Source organism: Canis aureus, chromosome 21 (assembly GCF_053574225.1).
Source record: "Canis aureus isolate CA01 chromosome 21, VMU_Caureus_v.1.0, whole genome shotgun sequence".
Taxonomy (NCBI): Eukaryota; Metazoa; Chordata; class Mammalia; order Carnivora; family Canidae; genus Canis; species Canis aureus.
Genome location: NC_135631.1, coordinates 3,601,077 through 3,624,702, shown reverse-complemented (window position 1 = coordinate 3,624,702; position 23,626 = coordinate 3,601,077). Strand labels below are relative to the sequence as shown.

The following is a 23,626-nucleotide window of genomic DNA, read 5'->3' as shown; positions in this document are numbered from 1 at the left end:
CTACGCTCCCTAGGGGCTAGTGCCCTGAACTCTGAGTCTGAGGGTCTCCAGGCCAGAATGACTGTGGAGGGTTCATGTTTTACAGAAAGGGTGTGTTCTGTTTGAGGATTTGGGGGCCTGAATGGTGGAAGACATAAAACTTCCTATAAGTGGTATTGGAACTGGGTCTCAAAATAGATACAATGTCACCTGGGGGGTACAGGGTAAAAATTCTTTTTTAAAATCATCATTATTGAGATGTCATTCACTTACTATACAGTTCACCCATTCTGGCATTGTTGTTTGATGAGTACAGAGTTTCGGTTTTGCAAGATGAAAGAAAAAATTCTCGAAATTGGTTGCCCAACAATGTGAATATCCTTAACACTACTGAATTGTACACTTTGAAATGCTTAAGATGGGCAGCCTGGGTGGCTCAGCGGTTTAGCACCACCTTCAGCCCAGGGTGTAATCCTGGAGACCTGGGATCGAGTCCCATGTCAGGCTTCCATATTCCATGCAGGAGCCTGCTTCTCCCTCTGCCTCTCTCTGTGTGTGTGTGTCTCTCACGAATAAATAAATAAATAAAATCTTTTATTTATTTATTTATTTATTTTTTTATGATAGTCACAGAGAGAGAGAGAGAGAGAGAGGCAGAGACATAGGCAGAGGGAGAAGCAGGCTTCATGCACCTGGAGCCCGACGTGGGATCCGATCCCGAGTCTCCAGGATCGCGCTGCGCCCTGGGCCAAAGGCAGGCGCCAAACCGCTGCGCCACCCAGGGATCCCAAATAAAATCTTTAAAAAAAAAAGAAAAGAAAAGAAATGCATAAGATGGTAAAATTTGTTATTTGTATTTTGCCACAATTTAGACAAAGTGCAAAACCCAGGCCCTCCACCATGGACCAAGTAAAAAACCACAGCCCCCAGGCCATCTTCCATGATCCCTTCCACACCTATCCAGATGCCACTGAAGGAATTCCCAGAGGAGCTTCTGGGAGGGCTGTCTCTGGGAAAGGGACAGCCCCTGCCCCCTCAGGACCCTTGAGGGCTACAGCATCTGGTTTGCCTGATTAGTTTCTACCTAATCTAATAAGGAGAGGCCCCCAAGGAGCCCCACAAAGCCTGACCCTCCCCCTTTTCTCTCTTTGGAATGGAACCATAGCCTGAGCCTTCATACCAGAAATACCCCTGTGGGGCCCCCACACCACCTTCCCTCCCAAGAGTATACCGTCTTCTTTCCTCTGTATTTTTATTCTTCCATTCAGCTCCTGCTCCAAGGCTCCGGGCCAGGTTGTGGAGTGACTACATCTTTGGAATTGGTCTTTGGTGGATCTCATGGTGCATTGAGGGACGCAGTGAGACTTTTGTGCTCCCGAGTCCTATTTATTCCTCTACTGTGATGCAGACACAGTGGTATGTCACAGATATGAGTACAGCCTCACTGGAGGTAAGCTGACCCAAGAAGCAGCTACCCCAGATTGGGGGCCTGGATATTGGGAATGGCTCTGTATTCCCAACTTTTATACATAATGCACCCTGTTTTCACAGCAGGGGAATGACTGCGTCTCTTAGTCTGGACATCAGGACAACTTTTCCTAGACTCCAGAATACACTCTTCCATTCCTACTGCCTTTGGGAGAAGTGATGCTTGTTCGTTCACTTGCTCCCTAGGCTCTTGGACACACAGCCTCAGTTTTCCTGTCCTGTAAAATGGGGATGTTGGTAGTACCTCCCTCCAAATGTGTGGTGAAGTAATATGCCTATAAAGTGACAAGCCTATGGCCCAGGACATCACACAGGCTCAATTCATGGTGTCTATCACTTTAATAAACATGTGATGAACACAACACTGCCCCTGGCCTGTCATGGGGAGAAGCTGATCTCTCAGTTCATTCCACGGGTATTTTCCTATTAGCCTGCCTCCTTTTAGGGAAACTTCCTTCCCAGTGCTTCACGAAATTCTTTGAGGCTGTTCCTTAGCGCCCTCCAGGTAAAGAAGTGTACCACCTACTAACCCAACCCTAGGTTACAGGGGATGGCTCCCAGAGGAACAGTGACTTGCCTGAGGCCACAGAAGACTGGAATCCAGGTTCCTGCCCCTCAGGCCAGGATGGTTGCCCTTGCTTCAGACTGACTTTTGGCAGTAGATTACAGTAGAGGCCACCTCCTTAGTAAGGCTAAAATAGGATTATTTTACCTTTACCTGTGGGTATCCTTTAAGTCACCCATGATGCAAGAAGGCTTGGGTGACCAACCCTGTTGAGCAGGAGTTGGCAAACTTTCTGTAAATAGCCAGAAAATAATTATTTTTTTTATTTATGAGAGTCACAGAGAGAGAGGCAGAGACATAGGCAGAGGGAGAAGCAGGCCCCATGCACCAGGAGCCCGATGTGGGATTCAATCCCGGGTCTCCAGGATCGCGCCCTGGGCCAAAGGCAGGCGCCAAACCGCTGCGCCACCCAGGGATCCCCAGAAGGTAATTATTTGAAGCTTTGCAGTCTCTCTCTTCCCCTGCCAAGTGCTCAATTCTGCTACTGTAACACGAAAGCAGCCCAAGACAGTACTCAATTGACTGTGGCTGTGTTCCACCAAAACTTTATCGATACTCACATGTGAATTTCATAACATTTTCATGTGTCAGGAAGTCTTATTCTTTTGATTTTTTTTAAAAAAACTACTTTAATTTTTTTTTAAGGTATTTATTTATTTATTTGTGATAGTCACAGAGAGAGAGAGAGGCAGAGACACAGGCAGAGGGAGAAGCAGGCTCCATGCACCGGGAGCCCGACGTGGGATTCGATCCCGGGACTCCAGGATCGCGCCCTGGGCCAAAGGCAGGTGCCAAACCGCTGCGCCATCCAGGGATCCCAAAAAACTACTTTAAAATGTAAAAAAAAGTTGTACAAAAGTAACAGACCCCTGCATAAGGGATTTGGAATCCATTCGTTATTAATTTTAGGTTAGAGATAAGAAAAACTTTTTTATTTTTTATTTTTTTATTTTTTTTTCAGAGAGAAGCTGGAGGGCTGACCAAATGCAGGGAGAAAGGGTGGGGTGGGGTGGGTAAATCTCCTGATCAGCACTTCCAGGTGAGGGATGGTGAAAAAAAGACTTCCCTGGTGATGGACTTACCGCAACCGTGATAAATTTGTTTTCTTACTTGTAAGATGTTTTTCTTAACTGTAAAATCGCCACCTTAGAGGGTTATGAGAACCGAATGAGATAAAAGATGGTAAAGTGTCTCGCAAAATGCAAATGCTTACTCACTTAATTGTTTCTACGACGCGCCGGAGCTCTCGGAGTCTCTTCCTCCGGGAAGCTGCCTCTTAAGTTCGGTGGGACACTGTCCCTTTAAATCTCCCCAAGTCGTCGGCCGCGCCGGCACCTGCGCGTTCCTCGGCGGGGCGGGCACCTCCAGTCCCAGCCTCCCAGAGCCCCTCCGCGGGGAGGCTAAAGGTCCTCCCACACAGGACTTCTGCGCAGGCGTAAATCAACCTCGGGAGCACTTTATCGCGCACCGAGCCCAGTCCCTTTTTCATGCTCGAAGACTCCGCCCCCCCGCGGCCAATCAGTAGGCCTCGCCCTTTACCGTGGCGAATGGCAGGGAGCGTGGGGGGCGTGGCTGAGGGTCCGGGGGCGCGGCCTGGCGCTGAGGGAAGCGGCGGGGACAGCCGGGGGCTCTGTTGAACAGCGAAGCCGGACGGGGCTCGCCGGCGGGCGGCGCGCGGAGGCGGTCTGGGCCCGGCGGTCTCCGAGATGTCACGATGGCTGTGGCCATGGTCGAACTGTGTCAAAGAGCGGGTGTGCCGCTACTTGCTGCACCACTACTTGGGGCACTTCTTCCAGGAGCACCTCAGCCTGGACCAGCTCAGCCTCGATTTGTACAAGGGCAGCGTTGCCCTGCGGGATATCCACCTGGAGATCTGGGTGAGGAACCAGGCCTGGGACCGGGGGGGGGGGGGGGGGGCCGCGTAGCGCGCAGAGGCCTGAGGACCCCGGCCAAGGGGTCGGGCTGGGGAGACCAGGCGGAGGGTGTGGAGAGGCCGTGGGAGTCAGGCCCTTCCCAGGCGACTGATTGGCTTCAGAGCCAGAGCTGGGTGGGAAGGGGGTCCTTGCCTCCACTTCACGGCAGGAGAAACTGAGGCTGGGGAGGGGGCTGTCACTTGTGTGGAGAATGCCAGAACGAGCACATCGAGTTTGGGGCCTGAGTTGAGAAGTGTGGTCCTCAGGGGCTAAGGAGAAGGTGAAGAGGAAGAGGAGGAATTTGGGGGCCCTGATAGGACCAGGCCAGGGCAGGGACACAGTTGGGGCCTTGCAGCTAGCCAGGCGGGCAAGGCTGGTAGGGGGTCCGGAGGCCTGCTGAGAGCACCTGTGGGAAAGGTGCCCTGACCTCCTGACCCTCCGATCCTGGGCCAAGTGGGTGGGGTTCACCTCCGGACGTGGATGTCAACAACCCGCGTCAGCAGCGCCCGCCCGTGTTGATCAACACCTCGTGTGACTGCTGCAGCTGCCTACTTCCTGCTTTTGGGAGAGTGGGATGGACCCGGTGGTGTTTGGGGAGGGGCTTGGGAATCCTGTCTCTACCTGCTTGGAGGACTCTGAGGAAAGTTGGAGAGGTTTAGCTTCAGGCAGGGAGGAGGCCAAGGGGGATGCTGGGAAGCTGGGAGGAATAAGGTCTGGATCAGAAGAAGCCTGAGGCTGGGGGCAGTGAGGGGCAGTGGCTCACAACTCAGCCAAACTGGGAAGTTGCAAAGGAGTCACCGGTTAGAGGCCCCAGCCCCGAGCTGGCACTGGGTCAGCCCCCCACTCCAGAGCAGCAGGGGTGGGCATGGGGTCAGGGGCTTCTCAGTTTTCTGGCTGGGCAGACAGGGTGCTTGGCCTAAATGCAGTCTGGGGCGGGAAGAGCTAAGCTTTAGGGGTAGGCCAGGACTTCCTGAGGACTACCCCAAACATAGGGGTACAGGGGGAGACATCCAAGCCCAGAGGTGGGGACACTTGCTGAGAGCCTCTTGTCTAGGAATCCTAGTAGAGGCCTTTTCTGATCTCTGACTTTGAGGCTGGCCTGAAAGAAATGGCCAAGACCTCTAGGCTGCCTCTTTCTACTTCCAGTCCCAGGAAACACTCCCTGCCCTACCCTGCCCTGCCCTGCCCTCTTGGTGGGGATTGAAATGGCTCCTAGCTAGGCTGCGTTCGTTCGTTCGGGCTGGCCTCCAGGGAGGAGTTATCCCTGGTGGAAAGCAGGTACTTTCCCCATAGCCAGCCCCTCCCCCAGCTGCTCACCCTGCAGGTCTTGTCTTGAAGACCCCAGAAGAAGCCGAGTGCCTGGGGATCCTGGGATGGGGTAAGAAGAGAGGTCTGTCTCACAGTTACACTGAACCATTAAACTGGTTTCTTCTGTCTAGGCCTCAGTTCCCATCTAGCGACCTCTGGGTAAGGAGTTTCAACTTGCTCTCTGCAAGCCTTCTGGTTCTGCCATGTGTCTGTTTATTCTTGGTTCTAACAAGAATTTACTGGGAACTATTCTGGGTGATACCACACAGCACCTGGGATCACACAGAGCAGGCAGGTGGGCTCCTGCCTTCAAGGAGCTTCCTGGATGGTGCTGGTGCTCTTTCCCCATTTGTAACCTGCGGCTCCCAGCCTTGTACCTCAGAGAGGCACAGCTATATCAAGTGTTTGGAGTTGGTGGGAGGGGGTCCCCCCTCTCAGCTGAGCCCTCTGCCAGCCTCTCCTGTACACTCCCCTTGAACTCCATATTTGCCCAGAGAGGACATGGGTGCTGCCACACCCTGCTGGGCCTTGCCACGTGCTGTTCCCATGCCTGGGTCATGCCACTTCCATCCTCTCCGCTTGGCTCCTTCTTTTTCATCCTTCAGCTCCCCCCTTCTCTGGCATTAAGGATGGAACACGTTTGGGTAGACCAAGAGTAGGAATCAATTAGAGCAATGGTAGCACTCAGGTAGCATGGGGAGGGGCAGGGAGAACGAGGGAGTTCTCCAAGGTCAGAGCAGACCAAAAAGTGCGGCCGCCAAGGAGACAGCCACATTTGGAGTTTCCCTAAGCCGGATCTGTCCCTTCCCTGCTCCCAGTCTGTGAACGAAGTGCTGGAGTCCATAGAATCACCCTTAGAGCTGGTGGAAGGCTTCGTGGGCTCTATCGAGGTGGCCGTGCCCTGGGCTGCGCTGCTCACCGACCACTGCACCGTGCACGTGTCAGGCCTCCAGCTCACCCTGCAACCTCGCCAAGGCCCAGGTGAGGGCAGGGCAAGGCTGGGGTTGGGGGTTGGGGAGCAAGTGGTAGGAGTAGGACTGGGGACTCAGTTGCTGACTAGACCTGCCTCTCCTGAGACCCTCTTCCTACTCGCAGGGCCAGGGGCTGCCGACTCGCAGACCTGGGCCTCATGCATGACCACCAGCCTACAGCTGGCTCAGGAGTGCCTTCGGGACGGGCTGCCTGAGCCCTCTGAGCCACCACAGCCCCTGGAGGGACTGGAAATGTTTGCTCAGACCATTGAGACAGGTAAGTGGGCCTCTAGTGGCTACCCTGCTCTCTATACCTCCGTTGCCCACAAGACGGGCCCCAGACAACAGGATGGCCACACTGCTGCCCCAATGGGGAAACTCTGCCTGCCCCCTGCTGTTCCACCTGGCCTGAGACCCCTTTTACCACTTAGTGCTGCGAAGGATCAAGGTGACCTTCCTGGACACTGTCGTGAGGGTAGAGCACTCGTCGGGTGATGGGGAGCATGGCGTGGCAGTAGAAATCCATGTACAGAGGTAGGAGCATGCCAGGCGGGGTGGGCTAGTATGAAGAGGAAGGGGAATGAGGGACTGCTGAATGGTGTTGGCCTTGCCCCTGCCCCTTACCCCTGCTCAGGCTCCTGGGAAGTAACAGGGCAAATCTTGGGTGGGCCTGGGTGATAGTGGCTATGGTGGTAGAGAGACCATATTGTGGAAATGGAGTCCAGGGGCCGAATTGTTGCGGCCCCAAGGATCAGGTTACACACTGAGGGTCTGAAGAGCAAGGGCTGGCCATGGGGGTCCAGGATGGCCTGGCTATGGTGGGGCAGCTCTGCTGGCCAGACCCTCTGACCCCAGACCCCTAGAACACAATGCTGCATAGGGAGAGGGGCTCCAGCCTGGGGTGGCTGGGGTAAGGGCTGATCCTACACTCCCCAGACTGGAGTACTGTGATGAGGCAGTGCGGGACCCAAGCCAGGCACCTCCAGTGGACGTGCACCAGCCTCCTGCCTTTCTGCACAAGCTGCTGCAGCTGGCAGGAGTCCGCCTGCACTTTGAGGAGCTCCCCCCACAGGTGGGCTGACTCTGATCCCTAGTTTCTTTCTCCTAATCCCTGTCTTCTCTCCTGTCTGCCCCACTGCACCCCATCCCTTCTGACCATCTGTGACCTCATCTTCTCAACCCTTTCCCTCCTGTATCCTCTTGCCTTCAGGAAGAGCCCCCGAAGCCCCCCTTGCAGATCGGCAGCTGCTCAGGGTATATGGAGTTGACAGTGAAATTGAAGCAGAATGAAGCCTTCCCAGGCCCAAAGGTGGGTCCCCAGCTCCTGTGGAGGAGGCAGTATGCCCCGTTTCAGAAAGTCCTCAGCAGTGGTGATCCCCACTACAAAGCAGGGTCATTGTGTGGAGGAGATTACTGACTTCTTGGCAATAGAGAACCAAGCTCAGTGGACAAGTTTTGGCCAGGGTCACACAACTAGTTAGTGACAGAGCTTAGCCTGGGAACTGGCATCCCGAGGAGGTGAGGGCAGGTGGGTGGTGGCTCTCAGAAGGCCACATTGTTGCCCCCTGGTCCCTTTTATCTCCAGCTGGAGGTGGCTGGACAGCTGGGCTCCCTGCATCTGCTCCTGACCCCTCAGCAGCTCCAGCAGCTTCAAGAACTGCTCAGTGCCATGAGCCTTGCAGGTGAGGCCTCTGGATGCTGCAGGGGATGGGATGGCTAGGGAGGGGCCACCCAAGCTGGTCTGACACAAAGAAGTGTCCTCCTCCGTAGACCCAGAGGGCCTGGTTGGCAAGCTGAACAAGAGCCGCCCACTAGGTGCTGAAGACCTGTGGCTGATTGAGCAGGACCTGAACCAGCAGCTGCAGGCAGGGGCTGTGGCTGAGCCCCTCAGCTCAGAACCCCTTACCAATCCTCTTGTCAACCCGGACAACACTGGTGGGTGTGGGGCCAGACCTGGCAGTTGACTGGGCAGCTAGCCTGGGTGCAGGAGTCATGGGGGCCAAGTACAGCTTTCCCTGACCTCCCTTGCCCTGGCCCACAGACCTCTTCTTCTCCATGGTGGGTCTCACGAGCAGTGTGGCCTCAGCCCTCTCTGAGCTCTCGCTCTCGGATGTAGACCTAGGATCCTCTGTGCACAGCGACATGGCCCCCCGCCGGCTGTCTGCTCATGCCCACCCAACTGGTGAGTGCTCCCAGGGCAAGAAGAGCTGGAAGAGGCCTCAGTGCCCACGTGATGGCATGCACATGCAGGAGGCCTCCATCGATGCTTTGAGGATCACTGTGGTGACTTGGTTCCCTTGGGACGCTTGGGGAACCTGATGGGTAGAGGCTGGGTTTCAAAGTCAGTGATCCTGGGCCGTGCACTTAAATTCTTAGAGACTCAGTTTCTCCTTCCATAAAAAGGGCATAAGATCTGACCTTGCTAGGCTATATGTTTTTGGCCGATGTTTATCGCGAGATTATGTATGTCAAGTGCTGGCCTGAGTGCTTTATCACCCCTAATTCTTCCAGCTCCCTGAGAGAGTGGAATTGAGCCTAGGCTCAGTATCTGGCATAACGAGGCTCTGCATCACCCCTGACCAGCCACGCCCCATGCCAGAGTCACATAGTCCATCTGGGCCAGGGCTTCTCCCAGCCCCCAGCCCAATATCTGGGGTACTCATGAGCTCTGGGAAGTCCCTGGTGAAACCTCTGTCCTCTCAGGCAAGATGGCCCCCACGCCCCTCCCGGACACCCTGCGCCCTGACTCGCTGGTGAAGATGACCTTGGGGGGCATGACCCTGACTTTGCTTCAGACGACTGCCCCATCTTCTGGACCACCTGACCTCACCACCCACTTTTTTTCGGAGTTTGATGCCACCAAGGATGGGCCCTTCGGCTCCCGTGACTTCCACCATCTCCGACCGCGCTTCCAGAGGGCCTGTCCCTGTAGCCATGTCCGGTACAAGCCCAAGGCAGGGGCCCAAGGAGAGACTCCCTCAGCCCCACAAGCCCAACCTCTGATGCCCAGCTTCTTCCTTGCAGACTAACGGGCACAGCTGTGCAGCTGTCCTGGGAGCTGCGGACAGGCCGGGGCCGGAGGACTACCAGCACACAAGTGCACTTTGGTCAGCTCGAGGTGCTGGAGTGCCTGTGGCCCAGGGGTACCTCAGAGCCTGAGTACACAGAGGTGAGGGCTGAGGGCGAGTGTGTATGTGGCAAGGCCTGCAGGTACAAGTGGGTGTGGAGGCTCAACCTGACTTTTGCCTCCTGTATCCCATCCCAGATCCTGAGCTTCCCCAGCAGCCTAGGTTCCCAGGCCTCAGCTCGGCCCTGTGCCCACCTGTGTCATACACAGACTCTACGCAGGATGTCCAGGGTAATCCACCCCCTCCTATGCCTGACCTTTGGCTGTTTCCCGTGGTACATTCACCCCTCCCCACGTCTTGGCCTCTGCTGGTACCTCCCTGTTCCTACCTCCTTCCCCCTTTGCCTATGCTCCAGGTAGAGCATACCTCCCAGTCTGGGCCCTACATAAGGCATCCTCTTGGCCTGGTGGTCTCTTCCCTGGCTCATCTTGGCAAATCCTTGCCAGTTTCCAAATATTAGGTGGCTTTTATTAAATAAACATGGTCATCTTTCTCAGACAATGTGGTGAAGATTTCCCAATCCCCTGTTCAAATTTCCCTTCCCATCACCACAGAGGACTATGTGTTCTGTTTTTGCTCAAAGGGGGGGGGGTCCCTTCCCATCCTACCCTCTCTGACCCCCCCACCACAGCCCTCACTGACCTGAACACCTTCGCCCCCAGAGCCGAGCCCGGCGCCCAGCTGCCTGCCATTGCCACTCAGAACTGGCCCTAGACCTAGCTGATTTCCAGGCAGACGTGGAGCTGGGGGCCCTGGACCGGCTTGCTGCCCTGCTGCGTCTGGCTACCATATCCCCTCCTGAGCCACCTGCCGGCCTCCTGGTAAGATACCCAGCTGGGACAGCGATCTGGCATGGCCCCTCTGGCTCACAGCCACGGTGGTGAGGCCCCTGGCAGCGGCTCTGATGACCACCATCCTCTCACAGACAGAAGCCGCACCAGCTGCTGAGCAGCAGACAGTGGTGCGGCTGTCAGCACCCCGGGCTACACTGCAGCTGCGCTTCCCCATTGCTGATCTGCGGCCGGAGCGGGACCCCTGGGCAGGCCGGGCTGTGCGGACCGAGCAGCTACGGTTGGAGCTGAGTGAGCCCCAGTTCCGGTCAGAGTTGAACAGTGGTCCTGGTCCCCCGATCCCCACCCGCCTGGAACTTTCCTGCTCCGACCTACATGGTGAGAGCTCCCCAGGGAACAATACCCAGGACAGGGCCCCAGGCCTCTGGGAGAGGTGGGCTCAGGGTTACAGAAGGGACTGAGTCGCAGTTAGGACAGACTCTGGCCCAACCCTCACCAGCTCTGTGAGGAGCCAGCATTGCCTGTCTCCAGGCTTGTCTGAGAATGATCAGAGTGGACCCTTTATCGCTGGACTGCTACAGATTGTGAGTGTGAGCGAGGGCACAGGCCTGTAAGCGATAAGGACAGTCACCACAAGGGAGGTTCCAGGCCCCTACTAACCCCATCTGACACTGGGGAAGAAATGGGGAAAAGCAGCAGTGACAACACCCCATTCCTCCTTATCCTCCCAGGTACCTATGAAGATGGAGAGAAGCCACCCATCCCCTGCCTGCGGGTCTCCAAAGCCCTGGATCCCAAGAGCCCTGGGCGCAAATACTTCCTGCCCCAGTAAGTGGGGGGCTCTAGAAGGGACAGACAGGAGAGGAGCACTTTGCTACTGAGAGTGGCACTGAGGTGGGATCAGGGGCTAAGGGGGCCTTGCAGGCCAGTGACAGGCCTGTGCCCTGGCAGGGTAGTGGTGACCCTGAACCCCCAGCTCAGCAGCGCACAGTGGGAAGTGGCCCCTGAGAAGGGAGAGGAGCTGGAGCTGTCGGCTGAGAGTCCATGTGAGCTGCGGGAACCTGAGCCCTCACCCTTCTCCTCCAAGAGGACAATGTACGAGACGGAGGAGGTGAGGCCCTGAACCAGGGGAGCCACTTGGTAGCTGTGGGACAGGAGGACAGGACCACCTGGGGCACCAGCAAGAGTTTCATCTCTTCCATCATCTTAGACCAATGGAGAATCAAAAGCACCCCAGCTCGTGGGGCTTGGTGGGTGAGGACACTGGTGAGGGTCAGCCCCAGGAGGCACAGGTCCCTGGTTGGGAAGATCAGGACCCCATCTATTGGCTGTGTACATTTGAACATCACCTTCTCTGAAGGTGAAGAGGTTTGAGTGAGAGACAGTTAAGGGCCTGGCCTCTGGGGCAAATGGTCTGGGTTTGAATCCAGGCTCTTCTATTCAGTGGTTTCATCCTCTTAGAAGTGGTCTAATCTCAGAGAATTAGACACAAATGAGTTTCCTTGTCTTGAAAGTGGATACAATGACCTGCATCATAGGCTTATCATGAGGATAAAGGAGTTTAAAATATGTGAAACTCTCATAGCAGGTTTGGCACGTGATCAGCGCTTCACATGAGCTGGCCATCACATATCCCAGCAGAGAGAGGTTCCTGTGAATGAATAAATGATAGGAAGTCAGGATGTAGACCAGGGTCTGATTCCTGAGCCAGCAGCAGACCCTGACGTCTCTCAGATGCCTTTCCCTGCTCCCCTGTCTAGATGGTGATTCCTGGAGACCCTGAGGAGATGAGGACCTTCCAGAGCCGGGCTCTGGCCCTGTCCCGCTGCAGCCTGGAAGTGGTCCTGCCCAGCACCCACATCTTCCTGCCCAGCAAGGAGGTCTATGAGAGCCTCTATAACAGGTGATGCCTCGGGCGGGTAGGGGGAAGGCAGGCCTCCTCACTGCTGCTGTCCATCTGCCTGTGCTGGGCCAGGCCACCCTCACTGCTGCCGTCTATCTGTCCCAGGATCAACAACGACCTGCTCATGTGGGAGCCTGCGGATCTGCTTCCCGCCCCTGACCCCGCTGCTCACCCCCCTGCCTTCCCAGGCCCCTCAGGCTTCTGGCACGACAACTTCAAGATGTGCAAGTCAGCCTTCAAGCTGGGTAGGAAGGCTGCCCCAGCAGGGGTCCCAAGCACCACCACCCCCCGGAGCTGGGCAGGGCTGGGGCAGCAGGGAGCAGGGTTGGGCAGCCCCCCCTGGTGCTGGGCAGGGCTGGGGCAGCCCTCTCAGGTCTCCTTCCCACTTCCACTCCTTCCATCTCACCCCAGACTCAGACTCGGATGAGGAGGATGCCCACTTCTTCTCAGTAGGGACGTCAGGCGCTCCCCAGCCCCCTGCCCCTGAGTCCCCAAGTCCTCGCTCCCAGAGTACCGTCTCTACATTGGTAACAGTGCTGAAGGGTCGGATCACAGCCTTCTGTGAGACCAAGGTGAGGGCAGCCTGGGGAGGTGAGCCCCGCTGACTGCAGTGCCCCCCACCCACCACTGCAGGAGAGCAAGACCAGTATGAACAGCTCCAATTTGGGAAACTGGGAAGAAAAGAAGCCCCAGTGTGACTGAGAGTGGTCTGTTTGGCCAGCAGCACCCACCCACCACCCACGGACCCACACATGCCACTCCAACGATCCATCTCACCCCATTAGTACCTGTTGTGTGTAAGGCGCAATGCTAGGGATCCAGATGGGCACTGTCTCGTGCTGGATGGCAGATAAAGCAGGGATGACTTCCCTTCTGGCAAAAGAGACAAGTGATGGGGCGCCTGGGTGGCTCAGCCAGTTAAGGGTCTGTCTGACTCTTGATTTCAGCTCCGGTCATCTCAGGGTCATGAGATCAAGCCCCACATCAGCCTCCACACTGCATATGGAGCCTGCTTAAGATTCTCTCTCTCCCCCACAAAAAAGATTCTCTATCTCTCCTTCTGTCCCTCATCCTCTCCCTCTCTAAGAAAAAAAAGAGAGAGAGACAAGTGCTGTCCTAGGCCTTCAGTGGAGTCCTGATAGAGCTAGAGCTGGTCCTAGTCGGGCCAGGGCTCCAGGAGACAGCCCCTCTGAGGGAGTGGGGGCTGCTGTGTGCTCTGGTGAGGCCACGCCACATCCTCTTTCCACAGGATGAGCTTGGGAGGCGGCTAGAGACTTCACACGGGGAACTAGTGTTGGATGTGGAGCAAGGCACCATCTTCAGCGTCTCCCAGTACCGAGGCCAGCCGGGACTTGGCTACTTCTGCCTAGAAGCAGAGAAGGCAAAGCTCTACCACCGAGGTGTGAGGGGAGGGGGCTTGAAGGAGGGATATGGGCCCTGGGTGGAGGGGACAATAAGCCAGCTCAGCAGGGGGCTCACCAGCTGCCTCCCCAGCGGCTGTGGATGACTACCTGCTGCCCAGTCACCTGGAGCTGCCCAGCTTTGCTCCTCCGGCCCAGCTGGCCCCAACCATCTACCCATCAGAGGAAGGGGTGACTGAACGGGGAGCCTCAGGCCACAAGGGCCAGGGCCGGGGTCCCCACATGCTATCCACTGCTGTGCGCATCCATCTGGACCCCCACAAGAATGTCAAGGTACAGCAGTGTCTGCTTCTGATCTACCCGCTTGGCTGGGGCAACTGCCTCCCTGGTGCCTGGTAGGCTGGGCCCCACTATGCTGACTATGCCCCACCTCCAGGAGTTCCTCGTGACACTGAGGCTCCACAGAGCCACCCTGCGCCACTTCATGGCTCTGCCAGAACAGAGTTGGCACTCCCAGGTGAGCATAAGTGGTGTGGGCAGGCAGGTCTCTGAGCTGGGGGGAGGCCAGTGTGAGGGACCTGGGCTGGGCCAGAGCTGACTTCCAAGTGAAGCCCCTGAGAAAGGGGTGCGTAGCAGGTGGGGGGGGCATGCTGTGGTGGGGGCAGGGGTTAGAGGAAAGAGGAGGCCCCTGATCCTCACTGCCCCTCCTGTCGTGGCCCCCAAAGCTGTTGGAGTTCTTAGATGTGCTCGATGACCCAGTGCTGGGCTACCTGCCCCCAACCGTCATTACCGTCCTACACACTCACCTGTTCTCCTGCGCCGTGGACTACAGGTACCCAGGCTAGGTGGGCTAAGAGCGAGGGGCAGGCTCTCATGTGTAAGGAGCCTGCCCTGGTGCATGTGTACCCCTCAGGCCCCTCTACCTCCCTGTGCGTGTCCTTGTCACCGCTGAGACCTTCACCCTCTCCAGCAACATCATCATGGACACCTCCACCTTCCTACTCAGGTATGTACCCCCCTCACCCGGCACAATTTCCATTCCCCCTCAAGCTGAGCTGCAGCTGCTACTCCCCCAGGGTCCCACCTACATGCTGTGTGTCCTCAGGCTGGTCTCTGAGCCCTCTGTACACTTGGGTGATGATCCCTCTCTCAGGAATGGGAATTGCTTTCACCTTCCTGGATGACAGTTGTGCCTGTGCATCAGAGCCTTCAAAGCGCTGGTGCTCTCTAACCTGATGTCTCACGGAGGTACTTGTTCTAAGGGTACAAGGAAAACAGGTGGAATGCGATGACTTTGTAGTATAATTTAAAATTTATAAACAGTCTAAATGCCCCCAAATGACAACTTGAGTCAGTAAACATGGCTTACCCAATGATTAAAGTCAAGTCAAAGAGTGACATTGAAAAATATGGGAAATGCAGTAATGCAACACATCCTGAAGAATCTAAGATACAAAGTTCTATGGGGCGTTGTTTTCTTAAAGATTTATAAGGGTTTATTTGTATATGTCTGTGGCTTCACAGAAAAGTTGAAGAAAATATATATGATGCTTTTCTCAGAATTTGAGATTAGGGAATACGATAAGAGATTATTTCTTTTTTATTTTAAAATGTCTTAAAGGAGCTTGTGTTGTGTTGCCATTAGAATAAGGACCTAATTTGAAAGAACAATGAATGCTGTAGCAGGGAAGCAGGACACTTGCCTCCTGGGGCCACTGTGAGGCCTGGATGAGGTAGAGAAGCGGGAAGTACTTGGAGAGCACTACCTGCCTTCTGACCTAAGCGAGCATGCACTGTTTTGGGCCTGCAGCACAGGAGATAGGACCAGTCTCCCCAGTGTACAGACAAGAACACTAAGGCCAGAGAGGACCCAGCGCTAGTTTCCTGTGGGCTCGGGACCCCTTGTGGCTTCCCCTCTGCCTGTCTCTAGGAGCCCCACCCTTCTGGCTCCCATGGAGCTGCAGCCTGCAGTGGCTCCTGGGCCCTTCTCAGCCCTGTTCCCCACCAGGTTCATCCTCGACGACTCAGCCTTATACCTGTCCGACAAGTGTGAGGTGGAGACCCCGGATCTGCAGCGAGGTGGGCAGGGCCTGGACTGGGCTCCCTCCCCTCTGAGGGAACACAGCCCCCGGCCACACTCAGAGCAGCCAGGTGTCCTCACCTAGCTGCACCCACACATTTGTGCACGCACACAAGGGCTATACTCAGATAAAGCCCAGATTCTCCCCTCTGGTGGTGGGCCAGGGGCTGGGTGTGAAGAAGCAGTTGCAACTTCTCTTGCTTCCTGCTCAGATTACGTCTGTGTCTTGGATGTTGACCTTCTGGAGCTTGTGATTAAAACCTGGAAGGGGAGCACCGAGGGCAAATTGGTGAGTGTTGCCCAGAATCCCCTGGAGCCAGAGCAGAGCCAAGGGCCGAGGGAGCCTTTCCCCTTGCACTCTCCTCCCTTCTGTTCCCTGGACCTGGGCTTAGGTTATAGTCACTACCTGCCCTTTGTGCTGGGCTCTGGTTAGTGGCCCTCCTGGAAAGGGCCCGGCCTACCCTGGGTGTCCCATAATATGAACCCCACCACTAGAGGGCGAAAGCAGGGCCTAGGGAGTCAGATAGCCTTTGCGGGACCTGCTTCCTCCTTTGTAAAATAAAGATAGTAGGCTCCACCTGGCCAGGCTGAGGTGAGCAATAAAGGACTGGGCACTTGACCACTTTCACACGGGGAGTGCACTCCTGCTTCCTTGAGTGACTCTGGACGAAGTCCCTTTCACCCTCTGGACTCAGTTTGCTCCATAATTCAGTGGGTTTGTTGGGCAGCAGGCTGAGCAGCCTGGGGAAGACCTGGCCAGGTCCTACGTATGTGTGGCGTGGATAGAGCCTGAGCTGATGGCACCCCACCCCTGCCACCCAGAGCCAGCCGCTGTTCGAGCTGCGTTGCTCCAACAACGTGGTACACGTGCACAGCTGTGCAGACTCCTGCGCCCTGCTGGTCAACCTGCTCCAGTACATAATGAGTGAGGGCGACCTACACCCCCCTCCCCGGCCCCCCAGCCCCACAGAGATCGCCGGCCAGAAAGTACAGGTGAGGCCTGGCCCTACAGGCTGCTAGAACTCTGCCAGGCCCACTCCTCTGCCTCAGCCCCCAGGGGCCTGGCTTTGGGGGAGAGGCACCCCTTCCTCCTGTGACTCACTCATCACTCCTCCTCTGCTTGGCCCAGCTCTCTGAGAGCCCTGCCTCCCTGCCCTCCTGCCCTCCAGTGGAGACAGCCCTCATCAACCAGCGGGACCTGGCCGACGCCCTCTTGGACACTGAGCGCACCTTGCGGGAGCTGACCCAGCCTTCAGGTAGGGTTGGGCGTGCTTTGGGGCCAGGGGACACAATCAGGCACCCAAATCAGACATCCCCCCAAAACTGACATCTCTCTCCAGGTGACCCTCTCACTCAGGCCTCGCCCGTGTCAGTCTATCTATTCCCAGGGGAACGGACTGGGGCCCAGCCCCACTTGGCCCCTGCTGTGACCCCTGCTGGCAGCTTGGGGTCCTGCTCAGAGGCCAAGGAAGGTGAAAAGGAAGAGGGAGATGGAGACACTCTGGACAGTGACGAGTTCTGCATCCTTGATGCTCCTGGCCTGGGCATCCCGGTGTGTGGGGGGCAGGCTGGGCAGGGCCACAGAGTGGTGGGAGAGGGTGGCTCCTTTCTATGCCCCTTCTAGAGCTCCTGCTGTTAGAGGAGCAGGTGCACCTGGGTCTGTGGCAGAGTTTGGGGGTGGGGTGGGTCTCTCTGACTCTGGGCTTTGAAGGAGCAAGTTGATTTTCAGAGGAAGAGAGAAAGAATGGCATCCAGGACAAAGGGAAGGACATCAAGGGGAAGGAGAGGGAGGAGCAGGGTGGTTAGCAGGAGCGGGAGAAGAATTATTTGACTGCAGGGGTGATGACCTGCTGGCCTCCAGGAGCCAATGGAATGTCACATGCAAGCAAGACCCAGGGAGATAGGGCTGGCGAGAGCAAGGGGCACTTTGGTCCCCCCTGGACAGAGCACTGTGATATAAGTTCGGGGGAGGGAGCGGGCAGGAGACTCATCTTTTGTAAGAAACAGGAAGGGAAGTGTGAGGATGGGGAAGAAATTGGGCCTAGACTGGGAAAAGTATCTATGCACATGTGTTCACTTGGCCTCCTGCCTACAGCCCCGAGATGGGGAGCCCGTGGTGACACAGCTGCATCCAGGCCCCATCATCGTGCAGGATGGGTACTTCTCACGGCCCCTGGGCAGCACAGACCTGCTACGGGCGCCTGCCCACTTCCCCGTGCCTAGCAGCCGTGTGGTGCTACGTGAGGTCTCCCTTGTCTGGCACCTCTATGGGGGCCGAGACTTTGGGCCCCACCCTGGCCACAGGTGAGTAGGACGGGTGCAGGTGGCAGCTATGGCAAGGGGGCCCACCCACCTGGGATATGGGACGCAGCCCAAGGTCCAGCTCTGACTTCAGCCACTGATAACCTTGAGCAGGATCCTTGCCTCAGTGGCCTCCGTTCTTTCTCTTCCCCACCCACCTCCCACAGCTGAGGCTGGAGAGGGTTTCCTGCCTCAGGTAGAAGGGTCTACTCTGAGGTGAAGGGGGTTCCCCCGAGTCACCTTGTCCCCTGTCCCTCTTTCCAGGGCAAGAGGCAGCTTCATGGGCCCTAAGGGCTCTCCTTCTCGCTGCTCTGGCCCCAACCGGCCCCAGAACTCTTGGCGTACACAGGGGGGCAGTGGGAGGCAACACCAAGTCCTCATGGAGATCCAGCTCAGCAAGGTGAGCTGGGGGCTCAGCGTGCAGAAAGCCACCTGGGTGGGGGACAGGGCAGGCTATCCCATCCCTGGCACCCAGCCAGCACTTCACCGTGACAACTTACCTCACGGTCCCTAGTCATGCACCAAGTTACAAGTAGTGTTTGCAGAGTGGCTGCTGTGCTGCACACTAGGTGCTGTTGTAGATGTTAGACATAGCATTGAGCAAAGCGGACAGAAGCCCTGCCTTCCTGTCACTCGTGCGGTAGTGAAGGGAGCCACAGATCTATGCTGTGTGGAATGCAATAAATGCTTGGGGAAGGGGAGCTGGGGAGGATCAGGAAAGTCTTGAAAAGATGTCGTTGGTACAAAGATCTGAGGAAGGGGGCAGGAGGAGGGCAGTCGAGGCCCCTGAGAACTAGGCCGCATATAGCCCTGCAGACCACGGGACGGTTTTGGATTTTCCTGGAGTGAGATGCAGTCAGCAGGCTGGTAGCTGCAGAGCCAGTGACAGCAGTCAGATTCTGGAGAATGCGGATAGGGAAGAACCACAGGTTGGGTGGGCTGCCGGGCCGACCTGAGATGGTGCAGGCAGAGGTGCTGCTGCAGGCAGAGGTGCTGCTGACTGGGAGTGAGTCCATGTGGGTCCTCTCCTCAAGCACATAAGGCTGTTGTGCCAAGAAAACTGGGGCTCTCTGCAGCCCACTGGGCAGGGGAGCCAGCACTGGGTGTGGGAGAGAGGGGAGGCCAGGGCAAAGTTCTGAAGATGAGAAAGGCCTTGGCCTGTTTAAGGAGCAGAAGACAGGCCAGTGGGGCTGGCAGGTCAGAAGCAAGGTGGAGGATGGGCTTTGGAGGGAGAGGCTGGGCCTCACCAGGCCAGGGGGAGGTGTTTGCAAGGTGCAAGGTGGGTGGGCATGTGCTTTATGAAGATCCCTCTGGGTGTGTGGAAAAGGGCCTGAGGGACCCAAGCAGGGAGGCCATGCAGGGGAAGAGGGGACAGCAGCCCTCAGACCAGGTGGCAGCAGTGGAGATGACACAAGTGTAGAGGGATTGGAGAAATGTGCCGAGGAACCAAGCCAGATGGCCTTGGTGATGGAGAGGCTGGAGGGCAGTGTTGGTGCTTGGTGACAGGCAGATGGTGCCTCTTAAGTGACAGGAAGGGAATGGGAGCAAGTAGATGCAGGGGAGGTCAAGAGTTCAGTATGCCAAGTAGAGTTTGAAATGCATATGGGACAACCATGGGGAAGCAACCAGGTGGGGGGCTGAGGTGTGGCTGGGAGAGACAGGGCCCTGCCTATCTGGCTTAGGCCTCCATCCAACCCGCAGGTGAGCTTCCAGCATGAGGTGTACCCAGTGGAGCCAGCCACAGGCCCTGCAGCCCCGGGCCAGGAATTGGAGGAGCGGCCGCTGTCCCGTCAGGTGTTCATCGTGCAAGAACTTGAGGTCCGAGACCGGCTCGCCTCCTCCCAAATCAACAAGTTCCTGTACCTACACACGAGCGAGCGGATGCCACGTCGCGCGCACTCCAACATGGTACCGGCTGCCCCCACTGCCCACCTGGGCAGGGCCATGTGTGCACATAGCAGGTGGTTTGGGGATGCTGGGAGAATGCTGGGGCTCAGGCAGGCCCAGCTGGGGGAACAGTGTATGCAGATGCAACACCAGCTGGGCACAGGGTAGGGCAGGGCTGAGGCCCAGCAGCTACCCAGAGCTTGCCCTCTGCCCCCAGCTCACCATCAAAGCACTGCATGTGGCCCCCACAACCAACCTGGGTGGGCCCGAGTGCTGTCTCCGTGTCTCTCTGATGCCCCTGCGGCTCAACGTGGACCAGGTGAGTAGGCCAGGTGGAAGCAGAGCCTACAGTGAGCCCCACTGCCTCTGGGCCTCTGAACCTGACCTGCACCTTCTCCTGTAGGACGCCCTTTTCTTCCTCAAGGACTTCTTCACCAGCTTGGTGGCTGGCATCAATCCTATGGTCTCGGCAGAGACGTCCGCTGAGGGTGAGGGGCTGAGCTGGGAAGGGAAGGCCCAGGCCTCCCGCCTCCCAGCCATCCCTGGACCCATCCTCCATCTATGTCCCCCCACCCTAGCTCGCCCTGAGACCCGGGTCCAGCCCAGAAGCCTCCAGGAAGGCCAGCTCGAGGACACAGAGATGACTGGCTCCGGGGAAGCCGCGGGCGGTAGACACAGCTCCTCTGCTGAGCAGCAGCCTATCTACTTCAGGTAGGGCTGAAGACTGGGGTCTTTGCCCAGGCTGCAGGGGGCTGGGTCAGTGACCAAAAGACCCCTCCCCCAATTCCCCCTCCAGGGAGTTCCGCTTCACGTCTGAAGTACCTATCTGGTTGGATTACCATGGCAAGCATGTCACCATGGACCAGGTGGTAAGTGGCGCTGTCAAACAGAGTTGCTGCATGTGCCATCCCTCTTGGGGGGCCCCATTCTGCCCAGGTGTGGCTTAGTCTTTTGGAGGCTAGGGCTTGCATCCAGGCAGTAGTGGCTGCTAGTCGGCCTCCAATGGCTCCTGGGTGCCGGGGCTGGGCCAGTCCCTGTCCTGAATTGTGAACCCCAAATACCTACCTTCTCCTTCCCCAGGGCACTTTCGCTGGCCTCCTCATCGGCCTAGCCCAGCTCAACTGCTCCGAGCTGAAGCTGAAGCGGCTTTGTTGCCGACACGGGTGAGCCCTCCATGCCCTCCAGCATTCCTAGCCTCTCTTCAGGGTTCCCTATCTTCCCTTTACTGCATTCCTGACCAGTTGTGTGGCCTTGGCCACACTCCTCTGGTGCCTCAGTTTCCACTCCATAAAGTGGGCACAATCATCCTTCACACTGGGCTGGGGGGCTACTGTGGACAGTGTTGGGGTGCCTCCGGTCCTGGCCCTGTGACCCCTCAATGTGTGGCTCTGCCCCTGTACCCTCCTCTCCTTCCCAGACTCCTGGGTGTGGACAAGGTGCTGGGCTATGCTCTCAACGAGTGGCTGCAGGATATCCGCAAGAACCAGCTGCCTGGCCTGCTGGGGGGCGTGGGCCCCATGCACTCAGTTGTCCAGCTCTGTGAGTGGCTGGCTGGCTCTGGGGGCTCTGGAAATTGCTCTTACTCTTGGGAAGCCTAAAGGCTGCCCTGGAAATAGGGAGAATGTCCTAAGTCAGGGTAGGTGTGGGCAGCACAGCCTTGGGCTTCTCTGAACTCCCTGTTCCTGCAGTCCAAGGGTTCCGGGACCTGCTTTGGCTGCCAATCGAGCAGTACAGAAAGGATGGGCGCCTCATGCGGGGGCTGCAGCGAGGGGCTGCCTCCTTTGGCTCATCCACGGCTTCAGCTGCCCTGGAACTCAGCAACCGGCTGGTGCAGGCTATCCAGGTGAGTGGGCATCTGGTTCCAGGCCTAGTAGGGCAAGGAGAGTCTGCTCTACAGCACCTGATATGTTCTCAAAGCTCTACTAAGGATGGACAGTCTGGGTACGCGGTCTCACTTTTATGAGACACAGTCATGGACAGGAGAGGCCCAGTGACTGGCCTGGGGCCCACAGCAACTCCTTGGAGGGTAAGTGCTCTCCAGGCTCTACAGCCCACTGGGTGACTGCTCATGGCCACCTCTTAAAGAGGAGAGAAGGGGGGCTGTGGCTCTGTTTACAGACAAAAAAACTGAGGCACAGACTGGCCCTCACTCATTTAAGCCCCATACTTTGCTAGGCCCAGACAGATCCCCAAGGAGGCCAGGGAGTTGTCCTGTAAGCAGCTGCGGTTCATGAACTCTAGTAGAAGGGCTAGGATGGGCAGGCCCTCGTGGGGCAGGCATGACAGAGGAGGGTGAGCGTGCAGATGCAAGGGGAGCTCACTGCTTTCTGGGATCTGCAAGCCCACCCCCTTGCAGGCTGGAGGCAAGATCTTTAGAGAGGAGGCTAAGGATGAGCAGGCCCCAGAGAGTCCCCCAGAGACACCGCTAGGTGAGGCAGCTGGGTGAGAAGTGAGGGGGCAAAAGGAACAGAGACGCCAGAGTCATGAAGTAGATCAGACTCAGAGGGGGTAGCCAGGGGAACCCAGCACTCTGCCCGGGCTTCCTCTGGAGCTGGCAAGGCCAGACCAGGTACAGGGTGGGGAGACGGCACAGTCTCAAGAACGCTGCACGTGGGGCACCACACAAATGGGACAAGGGTGTACATGTGGTCCACACAAGGAGGGCTTGGGGTCCAGAGGATATTAGGAGAATCCCCTCAGGAGGCATGCACTCCACCTGACCTGGGTGCTGGAAGCCTCCCCAGGACCCCAGGAGTAGCACCATAATACACAGCTGTGGGGGAGGCAGAAGCGTGATGCCCCCTGCCCCCCGCCACCCAGGCTGGCTGTTTGGGGCTGGCTTGGGGGCCATGGGGCTGGGTGTGTGTGCCCAGACTGGCTGTCCTCATTTGGTGTCCTCTGTGTCCCCTCAGGCCACCGCGGAGACAGTGTACGACATCCTGTCCCCAGCAGCGCCCATCCCCCGCTCCCTGCAGGACAAGCGCTCTGTGCGAAGGCTACGAAAGGGCCACCAGCCTGCTGACCTCCGGGAGGGTGTGGTGAAGGCCTACGACACGGTTCGAGAGGTGATGAGGCCCTTCCCTCCTTCCAGTCCCACACCCACCTCCCCACCCAAACCCCTGCACTGACCTCCGACTTCCACAGGGCATCCTGGACACTGCTCAGACCATCTGTGATGTGGCATCTCGGGGCCATGAGCAGAAGGGACTTACAGGCGCCGTGGGGGGCGTGATCCGCCAGCTGCCCCCAACCGTGGTGAAGCCCCTCATTCTGGCCACGGAGGCCACGTCCAGTCTACTTGGGGGGATGCGAAATCAGATTCTTCCTGATGCACACAAGGACCACACTCTCAAGTGGCGTTCGGATGAAGGCCAGGACTGAGCACCAGGCGCCCAGGACCCAAGGCACTGCTGCCCGCCTCGCCCAGCCAGCCCCAGTGGCATCATGGCTCGTGCGCCTCCCCAGAGCTTTGGCCTACAGCCGGGTGGGCCCTCAGGGGAAGGACCTGGAAGGCCCCCGCCTGGCCTACCCTGCCAATCGCTGTGAGAATGAGGCCTCCCCGCCTAGGGCCTCGGCCCCATCTCTGCACTTTTCTTCTGGGGAGAAAGGACACTGCCTCCACTGCTACCTGGGCCCACACTGCCGCCTTGTCCCAGGCGGAGGCTTTTGGACCCTCAGACCCCAACCCCACTCAGCCAAGTGTCTCTGTGTCTGGGGGAGGTGGGGGGCAGACACTGTGGTTCAATGTATTTCTAAGCTCCTTGAGCGTGTGGGTCAGTGTCTGCATGGAGTGTAGAATAAACTGTGCCCACCGCCAGCCCCCTTGTCCTGTGTACCTGTGCTGCCCCGGCCTCCACCTTAACCACATGCCACCTCTGTGCCCAGCACCTCTGGTGTTACCGCCAGGGGTCACTGCACCCACCAGCAGGTTCAAGCTGGCCTCCAGCTACC

At 57.4% G+C, this 23,626-nt stretch overlaps 1 protein-coding gene across 3 annotated transcripts; it reads left to right on the top strand.

Annotated features, from left to right (window-relative positions):
- Positions 1-3,622: 3,622 nt before the first annotated feature.
- ATG2A (autophagy related 2A) lies at positions 3,623-23,492 on the top strand. 3 transcript variants are annotated; one of them, XM_077862310.1, is made up of 41 exons: positions 3,623-3,909; positions 6,072-6,234; positions 6,349-6,501; positions 6,656-6,758; positions 7,161-7,296; positions 7,435-7,533; positions 7,810-7,906; positions 7,995-8,159; positions 8,266-8,406; positions 8,928-9,165; positions 9,249-9,393; positions 9,490-9,582; positions 10,015-10,173; positions 10,278-10,521; positions 10,875-10,971; positions 11,095-11,254; positions 11,904-12,046; positions 12,152-12,291; positions 12,458-12,618; positions 13,296-13,446; positions 13,541-13,740; positions 13,844-13,924; positions 14,133-14,239; positions 14,321-14,413; positions 15,416-15,486; positions 15,700-15,776; positions 16,310-16,480; positions 16,617-16,743; positions 16,828-17,039; positions 17,583-17,791; positions 18,053-18,188; positions 19,490-19,696; positions 19,893-19,994; positions 20,079-20,163; positions 20,254-20,386; positions 20,472-20,544; positions 20,756-20,838; positions 21,093-21,214; positions 21,364-21,518; positions 22,588-22,740; positions 22,820-23,492. In XM_077862310.1, exons 1-41 carry the CDS (start codon positions 3,739-3,741, stop codon positions 23,054-23,056), a joined length of 5,793 nt encoding a protein of 1,930 aa, XP_077718436.1. In that variant the 5' UTR covers positions 3,623-3,738; the 3' UTR covers positions 23,057-23,492. The 3 variants fall into 3 exon arrangements, with proteins under 3 accessions (XP_077718436.1, XP_077718435.1, XP_077718437.1); XM_077862309.1 differs by having other exon boundaries at positions 13,529-13,740; XM_077862311.1 differs by lacking the exon at positions 16,310-16,480 and having other exon boundaries at positions 13,529-13,740.
- The last annotated feature ends 134 nt before the right edge of the window (positions 23,493-23,626 follow it).